The sequence below is a fragment of the Bubalus bubalis genome, chromosome 3 (genome assembly GCF_019923935.1).
Source record: "Bubalus bubalis isolate 160015118507 breed Murrah chromosome 3, NDDB_SH_1, whole genome shotgun sequence".
In the NCBI taxonomy this organism is placed as follows: domain Eukaryota; kingdom Metazoa; phylum Chordata; class Mammalia; order Artiodactyla; family Bovidae; genus Bubalus; species Bubalus bubalis.
In genome coordinates, this window is record NC_059159.1 from 55,188,930 (window position 1) to 55,215,137 (window position 26,208).

General features: G+C 46.2%; 1 protein-coding gene across 1 annotated transcript in view; it reads right to left on the minus strand.

The window, feature by feature from the left end:
• Positions 1–602: 602 nt before the first annotated feature.
• SCPEP1 (serine carboxypeptidase 1) overlaps positions 603–26,208 on the minus strand; it is a 33,015-nt gene continuing 7,409 nt past the window's right edge. The window contains exons 3-13 of the mRNA XM_006076225.3: positions 20,733–20,822; positions 18,564–18,719; positions 18,110–18,184; positions 13,826–13,898; positions 8,632–8,669; positions 7,999–8,127; positions 7,015–7,108; positions 6,095–6,208; positions 3,973–4,110; positions 2,156–2,319; positions 603–1,203 (exon numbers count right to left, since the gene is read on the minus strand). Of these exons, the coding sequence (XP_006076287.2) occupies positions 1,141–1,203; positions 2,156–2,319; positions 3,973–4,110; positions 6,095–6,208; positions 7,015–7,108; positions 7,999–8,127; positions 8,632–8,669; positions 13,826–13,898; positions 18,110–18,184; positions 18,564–18,719; positions 20,733–20,822 (1,134 nt within the window). The 3' untranslated portion in view covers positions 603–1,140. The remainder of the gene's footprint in view (positions 1,204–2,155; positions 2,320–3,972; positions 4,111–6,094; positions 6,209–7,014; positions 7,109–7,998; positions 8,128–8,631; positions 8,670–13,825; positions 13,899–18,109; positions 18,185–18,563; positions 18,720–20,732; positions 20,823–26,208) is intronic.

The following is a 26,208-nucleotide window of genomic DNA, read 5'->3' on the forward strand; positions in this document are numbered from 1 at the left end:
AATTTTTTCCCAGCAGAAGCGACAGGAGACCGCCATTCACTGGTGGAGTCTAGGGGGACCCAGTACAAGACTCTCAGTTCTTCCTGGTCCACACAGGAGTAGACACACAGGAGTTGCTCTCTCCCCAACAGCAAACCAACTCATGGGGGCAAGTGTGGAGCACCACCCAAGAAGTCTGTTTTAGCATCAGGTCAGAAGGGGCTGGTCACTGCAGGCCTAACCCATTGTAACTCTTTCCCCACACTCAGCAGGATAAGACTCTGTGTTGGGTTTTCAAAACCTCAGCCCCACAACTATCAGAAGTGGTATTTGTTTCAAGGCTATCATCGAAGCCTTTGTAGATCATAAGCCATGAATTACACTTAAAAGTCCCGAACTCAGCAGTTAAAAAATGTTACAATTCTTTGACCTGACCAGTATACTTTTGGGGAATTTTTGTAATAAAATGATAAGAATGTGTATAAAAATGTAACTATCAGGATAAATCACCAGAGCACCATTTATAAAAGCAACAAACTAGAAACTGCTTATGGGAAACAACTGAGTATTTAGTAGGTAAATTATGGTACAGCTATAAAATTGAATCTCAGCACACATTAAAATGTTATAGGAGAACAATTTATTGACACGAAAAGGTGTTTAGGACATACTGATGTGTGAACAAAGTGAACCATGACATAACACAGCAATGATTGTGTTTTTGTAAAAAAAAAATGTATGTATATATAGCAAAAAAAGGGTTGTAGGAAGAACACTTAACTGGTAACAGTGCTTTTCCCTGGGAAAGGAGCATATAGATATTTATTTGGTTCTTTGTTTGCATCTCCGGTTTTCTCTGTAAGTCACACAATGTGCTTTTATAATAAGAAAATATTAAGCTATTTCAATTCTTCATTTTGATTAAAACAAATCCATTAAAAAAAAAAAGTCTTCACAAGCAGAAATGATTTGCAAGTTGCTACAGAGGCAATGATTCTGTTCTCTGCCAAAGCTGACGGAAACTTTCACAATCAGCCCAAGTCAGCTTCTCCCTGGAGTCAGACTCGAGGGGAGAAGGGTGGTTCCTACAGCAGCAGACTGCTCACAGCGGCTCCCGTGCCCTGAGGCCAAGCAGTTCACCTGCAGCCAGCCCAGGCCAGCCTATTCTTGCTGAGTCACCAGCCTCATCATTTTCAGGGCCATGTCTGGTTGGTCTGAAGGAACCTGGAAGCAAGGAGGATCCGCGTTAGTGCTCCCGGCTCTCTGCCTGGGGCTGGGGTCAGGGCTGGCTCCGAGACCCTGCTCCCGGGAAGGGGACCAGCTTTGTGATAACACCCTGGGAGGACAGCCGTGCCTGGGTGCCATCCTCAAGAAAGCACCCAAGAGAGCACCCCTTCTGTGAAATGACCCCTGTGCTGGACACACACTTTTCCAAGCTCCCATGATGCTGGGCTGCAGGGGTCCAGAGGAGTCAACATTCAGGACGGAAACGTGCCTCCTTTTCCGTAATTTCCAGGACCACTGCTGCTAACATGCACTCCCTGCCTTGCACCCTGCACTGCGCTCAGCCTTACAGATGACTGAGCTCGAATATCACTCCCTCAAAACATCAGGGAGGACTTGCCTGGTAGTCCAGTGGTTAAAAATCCTCCTGCCAAAGCAGGGGACATGGCTTCGATTCCTGGTCTGGGAAGATGCCACATGCCGCAGGGCAACTCAGCCCTTGTAGCCCAGGCTACTGAGCTAGTGCTCTGGAGCCCATGACCTGCAAGGACTGAAGCCTGTGTGCCTAGAGCCCCTGCTCTGCCATGAGAGAATCCACCGTTTTTCTCTTGTGAACCGCAACTAGAGAAAAACCTAGCGCAGTCAAAAAATCAGATAAATAAATAAAACAAAACAGTACAGCCGTTAAAATAAAAATTAAAAAAAAAAGCAAAAAACACTAGGGAAAGACAATTCCTCCCTCTCTCCTATTCAGGACAAACTGTCCAGAGGAAAGCAACATTCAACTCATTTAACCTGAAGAGCAGAGGGTAGAGATCCCAGCGTTAAATCTCTCAGCAGATTGACTACTTCAGTGAAGCAAACACACCAAGCCCCAGGCACCTATGAGACCAGCGCATGTGGCTCCCTCCACCCCCAGAGCCGTGAATCTGGGACAGACGCTGACTCTCACCATGTGTCCAGCTCTGAGAATCCAGTAGAAAGCCAGGTTCTTGTAGGACTTGACAAAGGCAGATGTTTCTGAAGATGTGGGGTCACTGTGCAGGGGCTTCCACTTCAGCTGCCTGAATTTGGGCAATTCTTTCCATTTCAGTTTTCGCATCCAGTTCTCCTGCCCTGGCAAGAGGGACAAAGCATGGCTGAGCATGAAGAGCTGAGGAGAGCAGAAACCGAAATCTGGGTCCTATAACTTGGCACAGAATTTGAAAGTGGGGAGGCACACAAAATGCACTTGGGATCCTTCTAAAATGCAAATTCCAATGTAGTACATCGGGTGGGACCTGAGACTCTGCATTTGTAGCACTAGGTGCCCCAGCCACAGCCAGGCTGCCCAGGACAAACCTAACAGCTGTGCTTTTTGCCCATGACCCTCCCATGGCTTCCCTGCTCTGAAGGAAGGAGCCTGGGACCTCTGGGGGCAGACAGGGCTGCCAGGAGGACAGAGAAGCCCCAGGTAGGCAGACGGTGGACCACGTGGGGAGTACATGGAAGAAATGCAGAACCGTTTCAAAATGTCCTCAGTGATCTTGGCTCACAAGTCGCAGAAATATTCAGTGCTGCTCACGCTCGCCAGATCACATGTCTCAATCTGAGCCTCTCCCTGGCCCTCCTGAAACCAGGAGGTGGGAACAGGGTGGCAGGCAGCATGGCAGTGACCCCACAAAGACCACGTCCCCTGGGTCCTCAGCTGTATAGGGTCAGCAGCCTTCCCCTTGCAGTGTTACCTTCTCCTTGACACAAAAAGAGAGGTTTTCCCTTAGCTAACTGGTATCTTTGTCCAATGGTCAAGGAAACATCTTTCTAAATTCTGAGGTGGGGGTGGGAATTAACCTTTTCTTTAATCATACCTCTAAAGGTCAACATTCAGAAAAACTCAACATTCAGAAAACTAAGATCATGGATGGCATCTGGTCCCATTGCTTCATAGCAAATAAATGGGGAAACAACGGAAACAGTGACAGACTTTATTTTCTTGGGCTCCAAAATCACTGCAGATGGTGACTGCAGCCATGAAATTAAAAGACGCTTGCTCTTTGGAAGAAAAGCTATGACTAACCTAGACAGCATATTAAAAAGCAGAGACATTACTTTGCCGTCAAAGGTCCGTCTGGTTGAAGTTATGGTTTTTCCAGTAGTCATGTATGGATGTGAGAGCTGGACGATAAAGAAAGCTGAGCGCCAAAGAATTGACACTTTTGAACTGTGGTGTTGTTGAAGACTCTTGAGAGTCCCTTGGACTGCAAGGAGATCCAACCAGTCCATCCTAAAGGAAATCAGTCCTGAATATTCATTGGAAGGACTGATGCTAAAGCTGAAACTCCTATACTTTGGTCACCCGATGAGAAAAACCGACTCATTGGAAAAGACTCTGATGCTGGGAAAGATTGAAGGCGGGAGAAGGGGACGACAGAGGATGAGATGGTTGGATGGCATCACCGACTCAATAGATATGAGTTTGAGCAAGCTCTGGGAGTTGGTGATGGACAAGGAGGCCTGGCGTGCTGCAGTTCATGGGGTCACGAAGAGTCAGATACGACTGAGCAACTGAACTGACTGACTGAAGACCTCAAAAGAAGGACAGGCTGGACTTCTCTGAGGGGGTCACCACCTCGGGCAGCCCTGCCCTCTTCAAAGAGCCAAGGTCAGAGGTGGATGCAGGTAACGGAAAATGGCCCTCCTCCTGCCACATCAATGTCACTTCCCTCCCCCAGCAAGGGGCCAGCTCCATCCACGACACCGCCTCCTTGCTCCCCTCAGACTGGTTCCTACCCATGGTGTCCACGATGAGGTCGAGCTGTCCATTATACACGGTCACATTGACCCCGGCTTCCAGCAGCTCGTCCACAATGCTGATGACCGGCTTCATGAAGTCCCCCTCCATGTTCAGGAAGACGATGGGGGCCTGGCCTGCACAAGGGGAAGGAAAAAGAGAGAGCAGCTTGGAACCTGCCTGAACAAGAGGCACTCTTCAGTCCAGAGCCTCCAGGACCTCAAGAGTGACCGCCACGCACCATGTGAGGAAGACTGAACACACAGCTGCTTCCCCAACAGAACCCGCTGGCCCAGAACCCGCTGGCCCAGAAATCCGTGCCCCAGGCTGGCTGTGCAGAAGGCAAGTACTAACAGCACACACACTCTATTCACTCAGGTGCTTGTGACAAGAGCAGATGCTGTTTGTCATGAGGGTTGGAAACCGAGAGAAGGCCAATGCCCAAGGAAACAGGACTGATCTCCTTTAGCATGGACTGGTTGGATCTCCTTACAGTCTAAGGGACTCTCAAGAGTCTTCTCCAACACCACGGCTTTGGGGTTAGCTGAGTTTTCCTCCTTTACTGAGTAACACCAAGGCTAAGGTTTCTGATGTTTGCTTTCCCCCAGGGCCAGGTGTTAAGTTCTCAACAAGTAGGGCTAACTGAAATCATCAACAAACCGGCCCTGAACATAGCTGGAGCTTGTCCCTGGTATAGCCACATGGATGACCAGCCCCGGGCAACAGGGGAGGCAGTTTGCACAGCATTCTTGTTGGATCCCTGACCACGATGAAAAACAAGGGCAACAGCCACCACTGAATTTTATCTGCCAGTCACTGTGCTAAGTACATCCTGTGTCAGCAACATCCCATGGCCTCCTTCTTTCATCAACTCTGTGCAAGGAAATGAAGCTCAGAGAGGCTGAGAAACACGCCCTGGGCAACACAGCGCGTGGTGAGCTGGGATAGGAACACACAGCTGGCAGACTACAGACTGGGCTCAGGACACCGAGGGTGCCCAGAAAGGAGAGTCTCCTTTCCAGACCCTACACGGGCACACCCAGAGCCAGAGGGAGTTTGTCCTTAGCAGTTTTCATCTGCAAAAGTCCCTGTAACAAGAGAAGCTGGGGCCAGATGACACAGCCATGAGGGTAAGAGGAGGGGGCTGAGCTGACAAGGTGTGTTCTCGTGAGCCTGGCCTGCACCTGGCCTCCCGGGGATGCTCACATCTGCTCTTCCTCAGCGCCACAGCCCCCCACGGCTGTCTGCACCCCTCACGGCTCTGAAACTGCATTCTTTTATTTGAGCGAACCTTCCCTTCATTTCTAAAGAACTCCAGGGGGTGACGGGGACTTGAAGACACCAGGTCTAGGACGAGTACTCTGCTGACCTCTCTGAGGGTTGGGAGGCTGGCCCAGTCCCAGTCTCTCTGCAGCTGTCAAGGTTCCACCCCACGGAGCATAGCTTTGGGGGCGCTTGGACATGAACAAAACCCTCCTCAGCTTGGCGGGTTCCCCCTCCAGGAGCATGGGAGTCCCGCTTGCTCATGGCTTCCCCGTAAGATTGAGCAGGAACTTTTGCTAGATTATTTCTCCCTCATCCTGGTCCCTGAGGACCCCCATATTTCCCCCTATGACCTTCAGACCAGAAGGCAACAGATGCCAGACCTCATCATCCACATCAGGATGCCTGCAGAGGCCGACCTGCTCAAACCCTGTCGAAAAATGATTTTTTTTTTCCAATACACTCACAACCAACCGTGGCCTTGGGCACGGCTTTTTAAACTCTCAAGTTTTTATGACGGAAAAGTTCACATTGACATAAAAGTAACGAGGAGAGGGTGATGATGATTCTCATGGACCCACTCCTGGCTTCAACAGTGATCAACTTACAACCAACCGCTTCATTTCTTTCCCCACCCACTTCCCTCACCAATCCTTTATTCTGAGCCAGTTTTGGCATGCCGTTCACTGTCTCTGTATGTCTGCCCATCTATCAAATGTGAATGGTAATAATGTTCTACCTGCAACTAAACACACTTATCACCACCACTAACACCCATTCTACAAACTGAGGCTTTGAATTGTCACCTCTTTCACCCCCGGCTCTACAAACAACACTTCATGAAGTCACACAAGTTACCTCCCCAGATGCAGTCTTCAGGAATAATTCTGAGCTTCTTCCTGATGGGACCATTCATGAGCTGACTTAAGGGATCCTGCTGGAGCTGTCTCACGTGGCGTTGGAAAAGATGAACTAAAACAAACTGGTACACGGTGAGTCAAAGGACTGGAAACAAGACCAAGAGGCCCTCCCTCTTTTCTAAGCTGCCAGGGATGCTGTGAGAGGGAGGCTTGCACCTGGAAGATGAAAAGTGGTCCCCTGATTCCCCCCAGATGGGGAGAAAGTCAGGAACGTGTTCCAAGTGGAGAGGCTTTATTGACTTTGACTGGTGCATTTTATGTCCTTTGGGGCCAATAAGGTTTTCCAGCACGGCCTAAGGAAATCATGGACCTGAGTCCATGGAAATCATGGACCATGAGTCTAAGGAAATCATCCACCTGAGTGGAACCTGGCAGCTTCTATATAGAGGGAGGCTATCAGGCATTCAGCACCCGCAGTGAAGACAACTCAATCCAGCCTTTAGGAGGCTTAACATTGTAATTCAACGTGTAGAAGCTGGTTTCCAAATTTCAAAAACACCGTATTAAGTGCAAGACTACCTCATGCATGATCCCATCTATGTGAAATGTCCTGAAAAGGCAAATCTAGAGAAACAGAAAGCAGGTTAGTGGTTGCCTGAGGCTGGAAGTGGGCAAAGAAACTGACTGCAGACAGACATGTGGGATCTGTCTGGGGTGATGCAAATGTTCTAAAACAGGATTGTGGTGATGAAATGTTCTAAATGCACTAAAACCCACTGAATTATACAACATGGGTGAATGTTATGTCAATAAAACGTTTTTATGTCAATAAAACTTTATATGTCAATAAAACTTTTCAAAAAATTGGTAGACGCAGGGAAGCTGAGACATGGTCTCACAACGTCAAGGTCCACTCACCAAGGTGTTTCTGGGTGAATTCTAGACTCGACACCACTCTGGACGCAGAAGAGTTCTTAGTTAAGATGTTATAAAAGTTCACCCCATCTGTGTTCTGAAATACACAAGAAATGAATTGTGTTATTTCTTTTCTTTGTTTATCCATTCCCAGAGCTGCAAAACAGTAAGGTACCTGGCTCCCCATATTGTCTACTGCTGCTGCTGCTAAGTCGCTTCAGTCGTGTCCGACTCTGTGCGACCCCATAGACGGCGGCCCACCAGGCTCCCCCGTCCCTGGGATTCTCCAGGCAAGAACACTGGAGTGGGTTGCCATTTCCTTCTCCAATGCATGAAAGGGAAAAGTGAAAGTGAAGTCGCTCAGTCGTGTCTGACTCTTCGTGACCCCATGGTCTGCAGCCTACCAGGCTCCTCCGTCCATGGGATTTTCCAGGCAAGAGTAGTGGAGTGGGGTGCCATTGCCTTCTCCATATTGTCTAAGGACAGCTTTAATTTTGTACATTTGCTCAGACCAGAAAGAAATAAGCTCTGGAGGCCCCGAGATCAGCAGTGCCAACCCGGTCTCCTGGGGGTAGCTCATCCAAGGATGGCTCCAAAGCCACAGGAGAAAACCAAGAGCCTGTGTGTTAATTTCCAGGAAGAATCTGCAGAGGGTCCTACACACTCAAGTCCTCAACCTGTGGATACTTCCTCCTGGCTCAGTGCGGCCAGAATGCTGGCTGGCAAGGACCCAAACACTCACCTTGGCGGGTCATATTCTTTCTTATAGAATCCATACTTTCAGCTGAGGGACAGGCAAGTCTTGCAGGCTGGGTGGCTTTCTGACCTTGTCACTGCTCAGACTGGTCAGATATATTGTTTAGCTTGACATCATTTCCAGACTTGTGGGCAGTCTCCGGATAGACCCCAGCCCTGACAATACCAACCAAGGTCCCTTCACCCCCAGGGAAAAGCCAAGTAGGTTGGCCCAAACGCGTCCCCTCTTACCTGTTCAATGACCATTTCTGCTTTCTCCCAGAGCCTGGTGGCCTCTTGGTAGAGTTCCTTGCTCAGGGCATCCAGGACTTCCTCTGCAACATTAGACACCTCTGCCAAACCCTGGTCATCTAGAAGAGACTGGAATGCAAACAAGAACACTCCTACTTGGCAAGAGACAGAACTCTGGCATCACTCAGGGTAGGGATGGGTAACAGAAAAAGTGGGCGGCAGGAGCAAGGGGGACGTTCATAGAAAAGCACAGCATAACAAGCGCTGTGTTTACTGATGAGGGAAATGCCAGAAAATAGCAACCAAGACTAGGTGATGGCTATATGGGTGTTCACCATGATCGATCAACCTTTCTGCGTATCTGGAAATGTCTATAATAAAAATCTGGGGAGATTTTAAAATGTGCATGTCTAGTACCTGGAGCAATGGGATAACTGTGTTGATGTTTCTTTAAATTTGTCCCCAAGGCTGGCTGTTGCTTAGGGTTTTCAACTTGATACGGATTATTAAATAGGTCCCGAAGGGGCAGTGTCAACCGCACAGACAAACCCAACTAGTTTGGTCCCTCCTGCAGACAGAGCCAGAGGAAGTCAGCTGGGCTATCAGGGTGAGAGTTTGGACTCGTCTACTTACCACACTGTACAGGTAAGGTCCCCAGGAGAGCACCGAATCTAAAGGACACCACGTAGGGACAGAGTGAGTTTTCTGTGATTGTCCTCCCCTCAAAATACCTAACCAGCTTTCCTCCCAAAGCAGAGAGAGACAGAAGCAAGAAACACAGTGGCTTTGGGTCTGAAGGCTCCTTAACCCACCAGGGCTCATGTCTTGGTGGCTGGGAGGTGGGGTGAGGGTGTGGAACCTTTCTGTTGAGTCAGGGCTAAAGGGCCACATTAATCTGGCCTGATACCGGCCCAGCCAGTGAGTCAGCGCCAGGGACGGCTCCACGGACAGGCCGTGCGTGTGCAGCAGCAGCGCTTATCTGCACGCTTCTAGACTGTGAGGGTACAAGGTGTTTCCCTGCCCTCTGCTCCGCTCTGCTCTGCACCCTGCCCGCTCCTCCAATTTGAGGACACAAGTTTCCACCAAGGAGCTAATTAAGGACGAATACTGATTGCATCAAGTATCTGGGGCTATACTGCCAATCAATTCATTTCAATTCCAAAAGTACACTGAGAATTTAAAGGCGTGAGAACTGGAGTAAAGCCAATGAGTTTTATGAGACAAATATGAGTAAGACAACACCCAACTTCACAGAGAACAGTTGGGCTTGGTTTGGACAAGTTCACAGTTACCGTAACTAAGGCTAGTCCATTGATAGAAGTGCTAAGAAGGTAGCAAGCACAACTTTTTTTTTTCTTATGTGGTTTTCTTTTGTTTTCTGTAATTTTTCTTAAATTGAAGTATAGTTGACTTATATCAATGGAGAAGGAAATGGCAACCCACTCCAGTATTCTTGCCTGGAGAATTCCATGGACAGAGGAGCCTGGTGGTCTACAGTCCATGGGGTCACAAAGAGCTGGACACGACTGAGTGACTCACACACACTTTGACTTCTATCAAGGACCGTAACTTATAGAGCACATTTGAATACATGGCACTCATGCTCAGTAACTCAGTCATGTCTGACTCTTTGTGACCCCATGGACTGCAGCCCACCAGGCTCCTTTGTACATGGGATTTTCCAGGCAAGAATACTGGAGCAGGCTGTCACTTCCTACTCCAATCATTAGGGTAGGGTAACAAAATAGCTTCTCCAAAAGGAGAAAAGAGTAAATGAAAACACAGCCCTTATATATTCAATGTCTCTCTTTTATATCCCTGATAGCCATCATACTGGAGATGTCGAGCAACAGGAACATTTTTAACTTACAAGAGGGCATTAAGATGACACAATGGCTAATACACCACTCCTTTGCTACAAAGCCTTCAACAGTTCCCCCAAAGCCCAAGCATCTCAAAGTCTGTTTCAAATAACCTCACTTCTGCAGGATGTTACCCTAGGTATTAATACAGAAATATGATTTGTTGGCTAAATACCTTTGGGGTTATGCAAAAGACAACGTGTTTTTTTTTTAAACTGCAGGACTTATCAGAGCCTTTAATATGCCTGTGAACCTTGAGGAGGTGGGGCCAGTATTTGGCACTTGCAAAACTTATTTGGCCATGGAGCCCTTTGCATAGCACTTAATTGGGCTGGTATTCTTCAGGACACACCCTGAGAAATGCAGACACACCAGGTTCTTCAGAAACTAGCTGTCATTCTCCTCTCCAGCTAAACCATCAAGCCTGGGCCTCGGTTTCTTATAAAGAATCAACTGCAGTCCTCCAAGGCATCCCATTTCCTGCTTTATCTAGTCCAGGGATTGGCAAACCTTTTCTGTAATGGGACAAACAGTAAATGTGTTTGGCTTTGCAGGTCAGCTGGTCTCTGCTGCAACTACTCAACTCTGTTATTGCAGGCTCCAAACAGATGGCCTGTATTCTACAAATGAATGGGCACGCTAGTGTCCCAGCAAAAAGCTTATTTACTAAAGCAGGGTGGCGGGACAGACTTGACTTAGAAGCCGTAGTTTGATCCTGGATGTGTACCTCTGATGTCCAACAGAACTTTCTTCAGTGACGGAAACGTTCTGTATCTGTGTGGTCCACAACAAGTCCACAGCTACCTGTGGCTACTGGATACTTTGAAATGATAGTAGTGCAGACAAAAGATTTGATTTTTATTGTATTTTATAATATAAATAGTCATATGTGGCTCAGTTCAGTGTAGTCGCTCAGTCATGTCTGACTCTGCAATCCCATGGACTGCAGCACGCCAGGCCTCCCTGTCCATCACCAACTCCCAGAGCTTGCTCAAACTCATGTTCATCGAGTCAATGATGTCATCCAACCATCTCATCCTCGGTTGTCCTGTTCTCCTCCTGCCTTGAATCATTCCCTGCATCAGGGTCTTTTCAAATGAGTCAGTTCTTCTCATCAGGTGGCCAAAGTATTGAAGTTTCAGCTTCAGCATCAGTCCTTCCAATGAATATTCAGGACTGATTTCCTTTAGGATGGACTGGTTGGATCTCCTTGCAGTCCAAGGGACTCTCAAGAGTCTTCTCCAACACCACAGTTCAAAACATCAATTTTTCAGTGCTCAGCTTTCTTTATAGTCCAACTCTCACAACCATACATGACTACTGGATAAACCACAGCTTTGACTAGATGGACCTTTGATGGCAAAGTAATGTCTCTGCTTTTTAATATGCTGTCTAGGTTGGTCATAGCTTTTCTTCCAAAGAGCAAGCATCTTTTAATTTCATGGTTGCAGTCACCATCTGCAGTCATTTTGGAGGCCAAAAAAATAGTCTCTCAGTTTCCATTGTTTCCCTATCTATTTGCCATAAAGTGATGGGACCAGATGCCATGATCTTAATTTTCTGAATGTTGAGTTTTAAGCCAACTTTTTCACTTTCCTCTTTCACTTTCATCAAGAGGCTCTTTGGTTCTTCTTCAGTTTCTGCCATAAGGGTGGTGTCATCTGCATATCTGAGGTTACTGATATTTCTCCCGGCAATTTTGATTCCAGCTTGTGCTTCATCCAGCCTGGCATTTTGCATGATGTACTCTGCATGTAAGTTAAATAATAAGCAGGGTGACAATATACAGCCTTGACATACTCCTTTCCCAATTTGGAACCAGTCTGTTGTTCCATGTCCAGTTCTAACTGTTGCTTCTTGACCTGCATACGGATTTCTCAGGAGGCAGGTAAAGTGGTCTGGTATTCCCATCTCTTGAAGAATTTTCCACAGTTTGCTGTGATCCACACAGTCAAAGGCTTTGGTATAGTCAATAAAGCAGAAGTAGATGTTATTCTGGAATTCTCTTGCTTTTTTGATGATCCAACAGATGCTGGCAATTTGATCTCTGGTTCCTCTGCCCTTTCTAAATCCAGCCTGAAGATCTGGAATTTTATGGTTCATGTACTGTTGAAGCCTAGGTTGGAGAATTTGAGCATTACTTTGCTAGTGTGTGAGATAAGTGCAATTGTGCACTAGCTTGAACATTCTTTGGCATTGCATTTCTTTGGGATTGGAATGAAAACAGACCTTTTCCAGTCCTGTGGCCACTGCTGAGTTTTCCAAATATGTTGGCATATTGAGTGCGGCACTTTAACAGCATCATCTTTTAGGATTTGAAATATTTCAACTGGAATTCCATTCCCTCCACTAACTTTGTTTGTAGTGATGCTTCCTAAGGCCCATTTGACTTCGCATTCCAGGATGTCTGGCTCTAGGTGAGTAATCACACCATCATCATTATCTGAGACATGAAGATCTTTTTTGTATAGTTCTGTGTATTCTTGCCACCTCTTCTTAATATCTTCTGGTTCTGTTAGGTCCATACTGTTTCTGTCCTTTATTGTGCCCATCTTTGCATGAAAAGTTCTCTTGGTATCTCTAGTATTTCCCATTCTATTGTTTTCCTCTATTTCTTTGCACTGATCACTGAGGAAGGCTTTCTTATCTCTCCTTGCTTTCTTTGGAACTCTACATTCAGATGGGTATATCTTTCCTTTTCTCCCTTGCCCTTCGCTTCTCTTATTTTCTCAGCTATTTGTAAGGCCTCCTTGGACAACCATTTTGACTTTTCGCATTTCTTTTTCTTGGAGATGGTCTTGATCCCTGTCGCCTGTATGATGTCACAAACCTCTGTTCATAGTTCTTTAGGCACTCTGTCCATCAGATCTAATCCCTTGAATCTATTTGTCACTTCTACTGTATCATCATAAGGGATTTGATTTAGGTCATACCTGAATGGTCTAGTGGTTTTGCCTATTTTCTTCACTTTAAGTCTGAATTTTGCAATAAGGAGTTCATGATCTGAGCCCCAGTCAACTCCTGGTCTTGTTTTTGCTGACTGTATAGAGCTTCACCATCTTTGGCTGCAAAGAACATAATCAATCTGATTTCGGTACTGTGGCTATGGTTACCACATTGAACTGTGCAGATCTTCTTGAAGGCATGAAGCAGGTCTGTGTATCTTTCCTAGCACTGAGCACAACAGGTGCTCCCTAGCAAGCAATTAATAATTGCACATGGAAGTGAACAGTAATCCTCCTCCAAAAAGGGAGTACTTCTGGGGTGGAAGAGCGATACGTAAGGTGCACCTAGACAAAGGGATTCAGGGCTGGGCAGACAGACTCATAAGGGCAGGTGGGTCATGCGAGCTGAATTCGGGAGGTTTGGGACCAAAGAGCACATGCAAAGGAGGAGGCTGACCTACTGGTCCCAAGGAGGGACGCACGGCGACGGCTAAGTGCTTGCTGCCTTCATGTGCGTCCTGGGTTTAGCTGTGTGACTTCAGGAAAATTGCTTAACCTGAGTCTCAGTTTCATCACCTCCAAACCTGGGATCATAACACCAACCATCCCATGGAGATGTTGTTAAGCTTCAGCAAAGTTAACACATATAAAGTGTTTAGTATTGTTAACGCAGCTGTGATGAGACCCTCAAAGGACGCGGAAGGCCAGTTCTGTCACTCTGAGCGAGACAGCTGGCAGGATGCCCGCTGACCCCTTAGGTCTCGGGTCAAGGCTTCTGCAACGTCACAGTGTCCTAGGACGTTCATCCAGAAAGGACACACAAAGGGCAGTGCTTTTCACATTGGGGACTGAGGATGTCCCTGCCAGCCCAGTCGCTCCCAGTGCAGGAGGCCCAGGTTTGATGCCTGGTCAGGGAACTAAGACCCTGCACATCGTGCAGCTCAGCCCCGCCAACACACCTTTCCCCAACCCCCACCCCTGCCCCCTGCCAAAAAAGAAATCCGAAAATGTCCTACTTACCGATGGGAGAGATCCAAGCGTCACCCAGAGCAACCCCGGCAAAGTTGCACTGGATGGTCTTTTGCTGAATAGCCTGAAAGAGAAGCCAAGAAACATCCTTGTCAAGAAGACCTAGGGGCCTCCCTCCCTTCCTCAACAGGAGGGAGTCAGGCCTTAACACACGGCCTTTCCTGAGCACAGAACGCTTCTGCCCACCCGGGATGCTCTGGGGACCCAAAGACCTCAGACATCCACTAGAGGACAAGGGTAACTGTCCTGCCGCCCACCATCTGCAAAATGAATAGGAACTGTGAAGTTCTCCCAAGGGTGTTGGCAGGATTTGTGTGGGCTCTGGTGTAGCCCCTGTCTTCTTTAGAAGGGACACATGGAATATACAGAGTATAATCTTTACAAATTGTAAATCATTATATTGTACATGAGAGTCTTCCCTATGGCTCAAATGGTAAAGAATCTGCCTGCAATGCGGGAGACCTGGCTTCGATCCCTGGGTTGGGAAGATCCTCTGGAGAATGGAATGGCAATCCACTTAAGTATTCCTGCCTGGAGAATCCCATGGACAGAGGAGCCTGGGGGGCTGCAGTCTGTGGGATCACAAAGAGTCGGACACGACTGAGCGACTAACACTGCCTCTACTATACTGTACGTAGGGAGCATATAATATTGAACATCAATTATACTTCAATGAAAAAAAAAGGTCATACAAGTTCACTGTAAAATATTTACTCACAGAAGGAGACAGGAGAAAAATGTGAAAAAAACTTTACCTCTGCCCCACCATGAGTTAACCACAGTTAACATGGTATATATTATTCTAACTTCTTCCTTTGGTTTCATAAACATATATATATTTGTATGTGTATATATACACAGATCTACCCATTCTTTCCGATGGCTGCAAACTGTCCATCATGGAAAGATCCACGTATTTCACTTAAGTAATCCTCTATAGATAATAATGCTCAAAATTCTCCAACCCAGGCTTCAACAGTAGGTGAACCATGAACTTCCAGATGTTCAAGCTGGATTTAGAAAAGGCAGAGGAACCAGAGATCAAACTGCCAACATCCATTGGATCATTGAAAAAGCAAGAGAGTTGCAGAAAAATATCTACTTCTGTTTTATTGACTATGCCAAAGCCTTTGACTGTGTGGATCACAATAAACTGTGGAAAATTCTGAAAGAGATGGGAATACCAGACCACTTTACCTGCCTCCTGAGAAATCCATATGCAGGCCAAGAAGCAACAGTTAGAACTGCATATGGAACAACAGACTGGTTCCAAATTGGGAAAGGAGTATGTCAAGGCTGTATATTGTCACCCTGCTTATTTAACTTATATGCAGAGTACATCATGAGAAATGCAGGACTGGAGGAAGCCCAAGCTTATCAATAATCTCAGATATTACACCACCCTTATGGCAGAAAGGGAAGAACAAGTAAAGAGCCTCTTGAAGGTGAAAGAGGAGAGTGAAAAAGCTGGCTTAAAACTCAATATTCAGAAAACTAAGATCATGGCATCTGGTCTCATCACTTCATGACAAATAGATAGGGAAACAATGGAAACAGTGAGAGACTTTATTTTTTTGGCCTCCAAAATCACTGCGGATGGTGACTGCAGCCATGAAATTAAAAGACGCTTGCTCCTTAGAAGAAAAGTTATGACCAACCTAGACAGCATATTAAAAAGCAGAGACATTATTTTGCTGTCAAAGGTCCACCTAGTCAAAGTTTTGGTTTTTCCAGTGGTCATGTATGGATGTGAGAGTTGGACTATAAAAAAAGCTGAGTGCTGAAGAATTGATGCTTTTGAACTGTGGTGTTGGAGAAGACTCTTAAGAGTCCCTTGGATAGCAAGGAGATCCAACCAGTCCATCCTAAAGGAAATCAGTCCTGAATATTCATTGGAAGGACTGATGCTGAAGCTGAAACTTCAATACTTTGGCCACCTGATGAGAAGAACTGACTCATTTGAAAAGACCCTGACGCAGGGAATGATTGAAGGCAGGAGGAGGAGGGGACGACAGAGGATGAGATGGTTGGATGGCATCACCAACTCAATGGACGTGAGTTTGAGCAAGGTCCGAGAGTTGGTGATGGACAGGGAAGCCTGGCATGCTGCAGTCCATGGGGTCGCAAAGAGTCAGACAGGACTGAGTGACTGAACTGAACTGAACAGATAGTCACTGAGCTTGTTTTCCTTTTATGGACTTTGTAAACGATGATGAACTAAACATCCTCTAACACACATGCATGTATAAGTATTCCCACAGGACAGACTCTTAGATGTGAAATTATTGGTTCAAAAGGCACATACATTTTATAAGCAGACAGATATAGCCAAACTGCCCTTTTAAAAATGATTTACCAATTTTCCTTCCTAACAAAGGTGAATGAGCGCACTTACTTCCCTGTTATTCAGTCGCCTAGTCACGTCCAACTCTTTGCGACCCCATGAACTGAGGCATGACAGGACTCCCTGTCCTTCGCTATCTTCCGAACTTTGCCCAAGGTCCTATCCACTGTTTTGGTGATGCCATCCAACCATCTCATCCTCTGTCATCCCCTTCTCCTTCTGCCCTCAATCTTTCCCAGCATCACAGACTTTTCCGAGTCAGCTGTTTGCATCAGATACTGGAGTTCCAGCTTCAGCACCAGTCCTTCCAACAAGTATTCAGGGTTGATTTCCCTTAAGATTGACTGCTTTGATCTCCTTGCTGTCCAAGGGACTCTCAGGAGTTTTCTCACAGTTTGAAAGCATCAGTTTTTCGGCCCTCCGCCTTCTTTTCAGTCCAGCTCTCACATCCACACATGACTACTGGGAAGACCATCGCCTGGACTATTCGGACCTTTGGTGGCAGAGTAACGTCTCTGCTTTTCAACACTGTCTAGGTTTGTCATAGCTTTCCTGCCAAGAAACAAACTTCTTACTAAAACTGGGGGTTACCAATTTTCTAAAATATTTGCAAATCTCACAGCTTTGATTTACTAATAAAAGTTGAACACCGTTCACATGTCCACAGACTGTTTGCATTTCTTCAATAAATTATTTCCCCATATCTTTTGGCAAATTTATATTATGATATCCTTTTTTAAGTGGATTTATTGACATGAAGACTTTTTCTATTATATATTTGTGAGTCTGTATATATATCTTTTAAAATTATTTATAGAACTCTAAGAAGTTTTAAATTTCTAGACCTAAATTATGTCAAAATTATTCTTTTTGGCTTTTCATCTTATGAAAGAAAACTTTCCTACCCGAGATTATAAATCTTTTCTTCTATATTTTCAAGTACTCTTATAGTTCTGATTTTTACATTAAAATTTTTAATCTATCAAGAACTGCTGTTCTGGACTTCTCTCGTGGTCCAGTGGTTAAGACTCCCCCTGCCAATGCAGGGGACATGGGTTCCATCCCTGGCCTGGGAAGATTCCGCATGCCTCGGGGCAACTAAGCCCACGAACCACAACTCCTGAGCCCTGCAGCTCATGAGCCGCAACTCCTGAAGCCCACACACCCTCGACCCGTGCTCCACAACAGGAGAAGCCAACACAATGAGAAGCCTGTGCACCGCAACGAACAGCAGTGTCTGCTCATCGCAACTAGAGAAAGCCCATGTGCGGCCACAGAGACCCAGCGCAGTCAAAGCAAAACACTGATGTTTCATGCAAGGCAGGAATCTAACTTTACCAACTTCCAAAGTAATAGCCATTTGTCTTCAAACCATTTGCTGAACCTTCTGTCTTTCCCTCAGTGATATGAAATACCACCCTATCATTTATATATGATCTTATGTAAGTATGATATATATGTATCATACACATACAGTCACATGCATATACACACATATATACAAGTACAGATAAAATATGCTTCCAGACTCTTTGACCTGCTACATTTATCTGCGTTTGTTGCTTCACCAGCACCACATTGCTTCTCTCAGCTCAATAGCTTGTTTAATACTGGAACTGTGCCAACTTCACCATTCTTTTTGAAACTTTTTATGGTCATTCAGATCAGATCAGTCGCTCAGTTGTGTCCGACTCTTTGCGACCCCATGAATCGCAGCACGCCAGGCCTCCCTGTCCATCACCAACTCCCGGAGTTCACCCAGACTCACGTCCATCGAGTCAGTGATGCCATCCAGCCATCTCACCCTCTACAGACTTACTCTTACTTTCCATGTACAAGGTCTTATTCAAAGTATATCTAATTATCAGGTGAGTACAAGTAACAATCAGTTTCGGTCTGGAACCAAACAACAAAGTCATCGTCCCTGTTACCTTATAAAGTTCTAGAGCGATGCCAGCAGCCATCTTTCCTCCATAAGACTCTGAGAAAATGTAGAATGGAATCCTCTAGGAAGAAAAAGAATTTATAAAGAATTAAATATCCTGAATGCCTTTTTTTTTTTTTTTTTCCTGAATGCCTTTTAATTCACATGAATCCATTTCAAATTTCTACTGCATGTAATGGCCAGGCAAAACAAATCTGCTTCTGTTGATCTTTCCTCCCATATCTGATTTTTATGTGTCAGGAGAATACTGGGTGCAGGGTCATTCTTTCAAGCTAAAACCATCTTTAGAGACGACAGAAACCCACAACCTGATCCCTGGGTACAAAAAAGTTTTCTCTGGAATGAGCTGGGCGTGTAACTCTTTGTGGGTGTTTGCACCTGATGGATTCAGTGCTATGACTGCGAGCCCCTCGCTGAGCTGTTTCTGAGGCCCCGCTTACCTCGAATTCTTTGTGGAGATCAAAGAAGCTCTTCAGGAAAAATATCATGTCTGATACCACGGTGGCCAGGTCTCTGGCGTACGCATTGGTCTTGTTCACATAACTGAATCCGGCGCCCACGGGGTTATCCACAAACAGGAGGCTGGCCGACTGGAGCTACACGCCACCCCAGGAAAGTCAGATGTTGCAATCAGCCAGCCAGTCCCCAACCATCTTTTGATCATCTTTTGTGAGCTCAACAAAAGCCACACATGTGAGGATATCAGTGTGGTTATGGTCTGTTATTAAAATGGGTTCTAAAAAAATCTGGACTAGGGACACGGACTAGCACAGCAAAGAAAAGGAGAGCCAAGAAGGGAAAGTCACATATGCATGGGGACTGAGGCATCCAGGCTGTCACTTTGATGCAATATGAACGTCCTGGATGTAATGCCCTAGCACAGGGACAACTGTGCGGTGTCAGTCTGAGCAACAGCTCAAAGCAGAAGGAGGAGGTCTGGACCACACATGTGTTTTCTTTAAGATGAATCCAGTTTCCACGTTGGCTGGCTTTGCTGAACACTACAAAAACAGAATTTATTCTACTACCTTTCCCACAAAAGTTTAGAATTTTATATCCTGAAGGATCCCTAGTAATAACACAGTCCAGCCATGTCCTTTACTGTTTAGGAAATCAAAGCCCAGAAAAGGCCCAGGACCTGTCCAGGGTCACAAAGTTGGATAGGTAATGTCAGCATCAGGACCAAGGGCAGCTTCTCCTCACTTCCTGTTCCAGCTCTCTGCCCCAGTCACGTGACTCTCTCTGTCATGGGAGGCTTGGGGACAAGCCAGAGGGGCACTCTGCTACTGCAAGTGGAAGTGATATTTCACCTGGAAGCATGTGTAAGAATGTTTCAGGCTGAGGGAAGAGCCTGTGCAAAGACCCTGAGTCAAAAGTAAATCCACTTGAGGACCAGTGTGGAGACAGACAAGAAAATCAAAGGACTCTGAGGGGCGCTTCAGGAGGAGGTGTTCCTGAAGTGCGTCTCAGGTGAACATGGTGAGCTGGGTGTGACTGGGTGGCCCCAGGAATGAAGTCGAGGCCCAGGAATCGCCCTTGCAAAGGCCTGAAGGAAGAGGGCACTGGAGAGGAGCTGGGAGGTGTGACTGGGGGCAGCAGGAGCCAATTTCCGTGTCGGAAACTGGATCTGATCTTTTGGGAATCTGAAGACGGTAAACGAAGGAGGGACTGGCATTGGAGAGTTTCATTTGTGTGGCATGTAGATTACAGGGTGGGAGTGGGGGAGACCTTTGAAAGCACCCCTGAAAGGCAGTGAAAGAGGGGTGGATGAAAAATATTAACAACCTTGGGTATTAAACACAGAGCTACAAAAGGACCCAGAAATTCCCCCCCAAACTGAAACTGCAACCAGTATTTGTACGCTAATGTTGCCTGCATTACTCATCACAGCCAAAAGGTGGAAATAACCTAAGGGTCCATCAGTAGATGGGGGAGGGGCAGAGGCACAGAGCAGAGGGTGGCCACGAGCCCAGAGCAAAACCCCCACCCACCGAGCCCCTTAGCATCGGGCAGCCTGGGGGCAGAGGTCGAGCGTGGGGACAGCGGGACGGACCCCAGACTGGAGGGAGAAGAACAAGGGAGCCGGGGGGGTGGGGGCTGGTCAGAGAGGGGCTAGGTGAGGAGGTGAAGCTGAGAATGAAGGAGCAGCGCAGAGTCAGAGAACGAGAGAGGCATCAAAGGGCAGAAGACAAGGGGTCTGAGGTCTGGAGGAAGACAAGCACTGAGATAGGAGGGGAGGAGAAGAAAGAAAGGACTGGAGGTCGTGGCCAGAGGGTGGGACTCTGGTGTCTGAGACTGTAGCAAGGTCTAGCACCTGGGTAATGCCAAGGCCCAGGTGTCTGCGAGAGCAGACGGAGGTTTCTGCAGGGAAGTGGAGAGAAAGGTCACGGAGTTGGGAAGGTGACCGGTGTAGGACAAGCTGCCTTCAGAAATGGAAGCAGCTGGTGGAGAGGAGGCCTGTGGACAAGCACCCAAGGCCCCCCTGCATACAGAGGAAGAGGGCGGGGGCAGGGTGGAGCCCCTCAACCTGGGGATGGGATGGGATCAGGTGGGGCTCAGTCTGCGAGAGGCCACGTGGCACTGAGAGTGCGGGGCCTTCCTCACTGTACCCAGGTGGTCTTTCGTGGCTGGAGATTCCTATCAAGCGGCCCGATTTCCTCAAAGTTTCCAAAGCCAGTGCTGGAACCACCTGGACCACCCTGAGGAAGAAAGAAAGAAGCAAAAATAAACTCGGAGAAAATGTCTGTTAAACCTTCATCATTACATTAACGACCACACTCACTGTAAATGATCTATGACCCGGCGATGGCTGGGTCAACCTTACACACAGGACACAGCTGGCCCACTGAGCCAGGGATGCTGAAAGTTCAGCTTCTCTGTGCACCGGTGCCGAATCACATCTCAGAGACAGAGTTGTGGGTGAAGTAGGACAGGGCAGCTTTATCACTTCACCAGGTAATGGGGGACACAGCAGGCTAATGCCCTCAAAACCAAGCATCCCAACTTGGGGAAGACAGTGACAAGTTTTATATTAACCGAAATTGTCCAAAGAGGGTGTGATCAGCTCATGGACACTCTTCTCATGGGTTGGTGGTAAGGTAAGGCGTCAACCTCATCAACCTTCAGGTCCAACTGGTCTGGAGTCTACATGCTGGAGGGCGGCATATTATAATTAATCATCACCTTCTCCTACCTGGAGGGTGTTTCAATATAAGCAAAATAGTTCAAAGGTATTGTCGTATGTAATCTTTGATGATGCCTTCATGGATCACTGCCGTGCTGTGGCAAAGGGGCCTGTGTAACTCAATGAAGCCATGAGCCATGCCAGGCAGGGCCAAGACAGGTGGTTCACAGTGAAGAGTTCTGATGAAATGTGGCCCACAGGAGGAGGAAATGGCAAACCATTCTTGCTGAGAAACTTATGAATAGTATGAAAAGGCAAAAATATATAACACTGGAAGATGATCCTGCCAGGTCAGAAGGTGTCCAATATGCTACCGGGGAAAAGCGGAAAGCAATGACTAATAGTTCCAGAAAGAATGAAGAGACTGGGCCAAAGTGGAAATGACGCTCAGCTGTGGATGTGCCTGCTGATGAAAATAAAGTCTGATTCTGTAAAGAATATTGCATATGAACCTGGAATGTTAGGTCCATGAATCAAGGCAAATTAGAAGTGGTCAAATAGGAGATGCCAAAAGTGAACGTGGACATCTTAGGAATCAGTAAACTAAAATGAATGGGAATGGGTGAATTTGATTCAGAAGACCATTATATCTATGATTGTGGGCAAGAATCCCTTAGAAGCAATGGGGCAGCTTTCACAGTCAACAGAAGAGTCCAAAATGGGGTAATTAGATGCAATCTCAAAAAAGGTAAAATGACTTCAGTTCATTTCCCAGACAAACCATTCAAAGTCACGGTAATTCAAGTCTATGCCCCAACCACTGATGCCAAAGAAGCTGAAGTTGACTGGTTCTACGAAGATCTACAAGACCTTCCAGAACTAACACCAAACAAGGATGTCCTTTGCATCTTAGGGGACAGGAATGCAAAAGTGGGAAGTCAAGAGATACCTGGAGTAATGGGCAAGTTTGGCCTTGGTGTACAAAATGAAGCAGGGCAAAGGCTAGCAGAGTTTAGCCAAGAGAACACACCAGTTACAGCAAACATTTTTATCTAACAACACGAGAGTTAACTCTACACATGGACATCACCAAAAGGTTAAAACCTAAATCAGACTGATTATATTCTTTGCAGCCAAAGATGGAGAAGCTCCATATAGTCAGCAAAAACAAGACTGGGAGCTGACTGTGGCTCACATCATGAGCTCCTTATTGTAAAATTCAGACTTAAATTGAAGAAAGCAGGCAAAACCACTAGGCCAATCAGGTGTGATCTCGATCAAATCCATTATGATTATACAGTGAAGGCAATGAATAGATTCAAGGGATTGTATCTGGTAAACAGAGTGCCTGAAGAACTATGGATGGAGGTTCATAACATTGTACAGGAGGCAGTGATCAAAACCATCCCCAAGAAGAAGAAATGCAACAAGGCAAAGTGGTTGTCTGAGGAGGCCTTACAAATAGCTGAGAAAAGAAGAGAAGCTAAAGGCAAAGGAGAAAAGGAAAGATACATCCATTTGAATGCAGAGTTCCAAAGAGCAGCAAGGAGAGAGAAGAAAGCCTTCCTCGGCAATCAATGCAAAGAAAGAGAGGAAAACAGCAGAATGGGAAAGACTGGAGATCTCTTTCAGAAAACTGGAGATATCAAGGGAACATTTCGTGCAAGGTTTGGGCACAATAAAGGACAGAAACAGTAAGGACCTAACAGAAGCAAAAGAGATTAAGAAGAGAGGTCAAGGATACATAGAAGAACAATGCAAAAAAGGTCTTAATGACTCAGACAACCATGATGGTATGGTCACTAACCTAGAGCCAGACATCCTGGAGTGTGAAGTCAAGTGGGCCTTAGGAAGCATTACTACAAACAAAGCTAGTGGAGGTGATGGAATTTCAGCTGAGCTATTTGAAATCCTAAAAGATGATGCAATATATCAACAAATTTGGAAAACTCAGCAGTGGCCAGAAGATTGGAAAAGGTCAATTTTCATTCCAATCCCAAAGAAGGGCAATGCCAAAGAATGTTCAAACTACTGCACAACTGCACTCATTTCACATGCTACCAAGGTTCTACTCAAAATCCTTCAAGCTAGGCTTCAGCAGCACATCAATCAAGAACTTCCACATGTACAAGTTGGATTTAGAAAAGGCAGAGGAACCAGAGATCAACCGCCAACATTCACTGGATCACAGAGAAAGCAAGGGAGTTTCAGAAAAACATCTACTTCTACCTCATTGACTATGCTAAAGCCTTTGACAACGGGGATCACAACCAACTGTTGAAAATTCTTAGAGAGATGGGAATACCAGACCATATTATCCGTCTCCTGAGAAATCTGTATGCAGGTCAAGAAGCAACAGTTAGAACTGGACATGGAACAACTGACTTGTTCAAGATTAGGAAAGGAGTATGACAAGGCTGTATCCTGTCACCCTGTTCATTTAACTTCTATGCAGAGTACATAACGCAAAACACAGGGTGAATGAATCACAAACTGGAATTAACATTGCTGGGAGAAATATCAACAACCTCAAACATGCAGATGATACCACTCCAATGGCAGAAAGTAAAGAGGAACTAAAGAACCTCTTAATGAGGGTGAAAGAAGAGAGTGAAAAACCAGGCTTAAAACTCCGTATTAAAAAATCTAAGATCATGGCATCTCGTCCCATCACTTCATGGCAAATAGAAGGGGAAAAGATGGAAGCAGTGACAGATTTTATTTTCCTGTACTCCAAAATCACTGCAGATGGTGACTGCAGCTATGAAATTAAAAGATGCTTATTCCTTGGAAGGAAAGCTACGACACACCTAGACAGCATATTAAAAAGCAGAGACATCACTTCGCCAACAAAGGTCTGTAGATTCAAAGCCATGGTTTTTCTTGTAGTCATGTACAGTGTAAGAACAGGACCATAAAGAAAGCTGAGCACTGAAGAATCGATGCTTTCAAACTGTGGTCTGGAGAAGACTCTTGAGAGTCCCTTGGACAGCAAGGAGTCAAACCAGTTAATCCTAAAAGAAATCACTCCTGAATATTCACTGGAAGGACTGATGCTGAGCTGAAGCTCCAATACTTTGGCACTTGAAGTGAAGATGCATTTCACTGGAAAAGACCCTGATGCCGGGAAAGACTGAAGGCAAAAGGAGAAGGGGGTAGCAGAGGATGAGATGGTTTGATAGCATGAGTGACTCAATGGACGTGAATTTGAGTCCACTCCGGGAGATAGTGAAGGACAGAGGAGCTTAGTGTACTACAACCCGTGGGGTCGAAAAGAGTGGGACAGGACTTAGTGACTGAAATATAACAACATCCTTTGATGATGAAACAGGATGTTACCCCAAGGCTGCTCTTGATGGTTTGTTTCTCCCTGGTCTCGCACCCCCTCCCTTCCCTAACTATCAACTGCTTGAATCTGCCCACTGGAACTCAGAGAAGGTTATGGAGGCTGAATGAAAGCAGTTTCCTATAATCAAAGAAACGAGGAACACAGGAAGGCCTTGTGCTCAGGAGCCCGACAGGGCCCTCACAGGGTCACCAGGGACGTCTGGACTCACTGAGCCCCCTAGTAACTGCTGAAGTCTTGCTGATAGGAGGTGCCCAGGTCAAGCGTTCCCAGAGGGTGCTTTCCTATCTTTGATTCTCTGAGCTTGAGCCACGGCCTGATGTAGGGTTTGCTGACTTCAAGACATCTCATCCAAACACTCTCCCTTTGCAGACGAGCAGTAGGGCCCATGGAGGGGACGTGTAATTAGGGCTGCCACCGGGACTGGCCTTGTGACCCTGAGGATTTACAAGGGACCCAGACCAAGGGGCAGTTTGATCAAGACGATCCCCAGGATACAATGCAGCAAACACAGAAGTCCCAGGGCAGGAAGCACTCAGTCCCCTGGGTGGCCGGGGCGAGGCAGGATTCAGGGCAGAAGCTCAGGGCTGGAGCCTCAGAATATAAGAGGCAGAGGTTCTCAGGTCTAAGAGAAGGGAGGAGGTCCTTCAGGAGACGGTGAGGGGAAAAGGATGGTTGGTGCTTTTCTGGATAAAACCTCAGAGGCTGGGAGGCCCAACAACCAGCCTCAAGTAAAAGGATACCGTCTCCCTGTTCAAGATGGATAGGAAAGGGAGATACGCAAAGATGGAAGGAAACAGCTCAGCAAAACAGAAGCCAGGCCAGTCTACAGAGGGAAATCCGAAGGAGAACAAGGAACAACACAGAGTCAGGGCTCAGGGGTATGTAAAGGACCCCGACAGGGAAAGACGTTATGAAACTACCTAATGTGCTGAAACTATGCCAAGCTAACGATTACAAAACTGAGAGGCTATAAATCTCTTTAATTATATGCACTCTATACCCTAAGATTTCCTAATGCAGCAGTAAAAAGCTCACAAGTCAGAGGGAGCTGTTCATTAAAGTCATATTTAGAACAGCAAAAGGGTGCAACTCCAATGTCCCCCAGCAGGGCAATGGGTTAGTAAACCACGATCACCTAAACGATGGAATGTGACACTAGGGTCATAAACCATGAGAAATTATGTGACAACATTGAAAAATGCATGCAACACACAGTGAAATGAGCAAGGGTCCTCACCACTGACAGAATGAAAAGACCTACTGAACGGGAGAAAATATGTGAATGATATAACCAAAAAGGGCTTAATACCCAACATATATAAACAGCTCACGCAACTCAGTATCAAAAACAACACTGATTTAAAAATGGGCAAAAGAACGTTACATTTTTCTAAAGAGGAAATGCAGATGGCCCGTAGGCACATGAAAAGATGCTCAGCATTGCTAATAATCATGGAAACGCAAATCAAAACCATCATGAGAAATTACTTCATACCTGCCAAAATGGCAATCATCAAAAAGAACAAAAAGAACAAATATGGAGAAAAGGGAGTCCTTGTACTCTGTTGGTGGCAATATAAATGGGTTCAGCCATTGTGGAAAAGAGTATGGA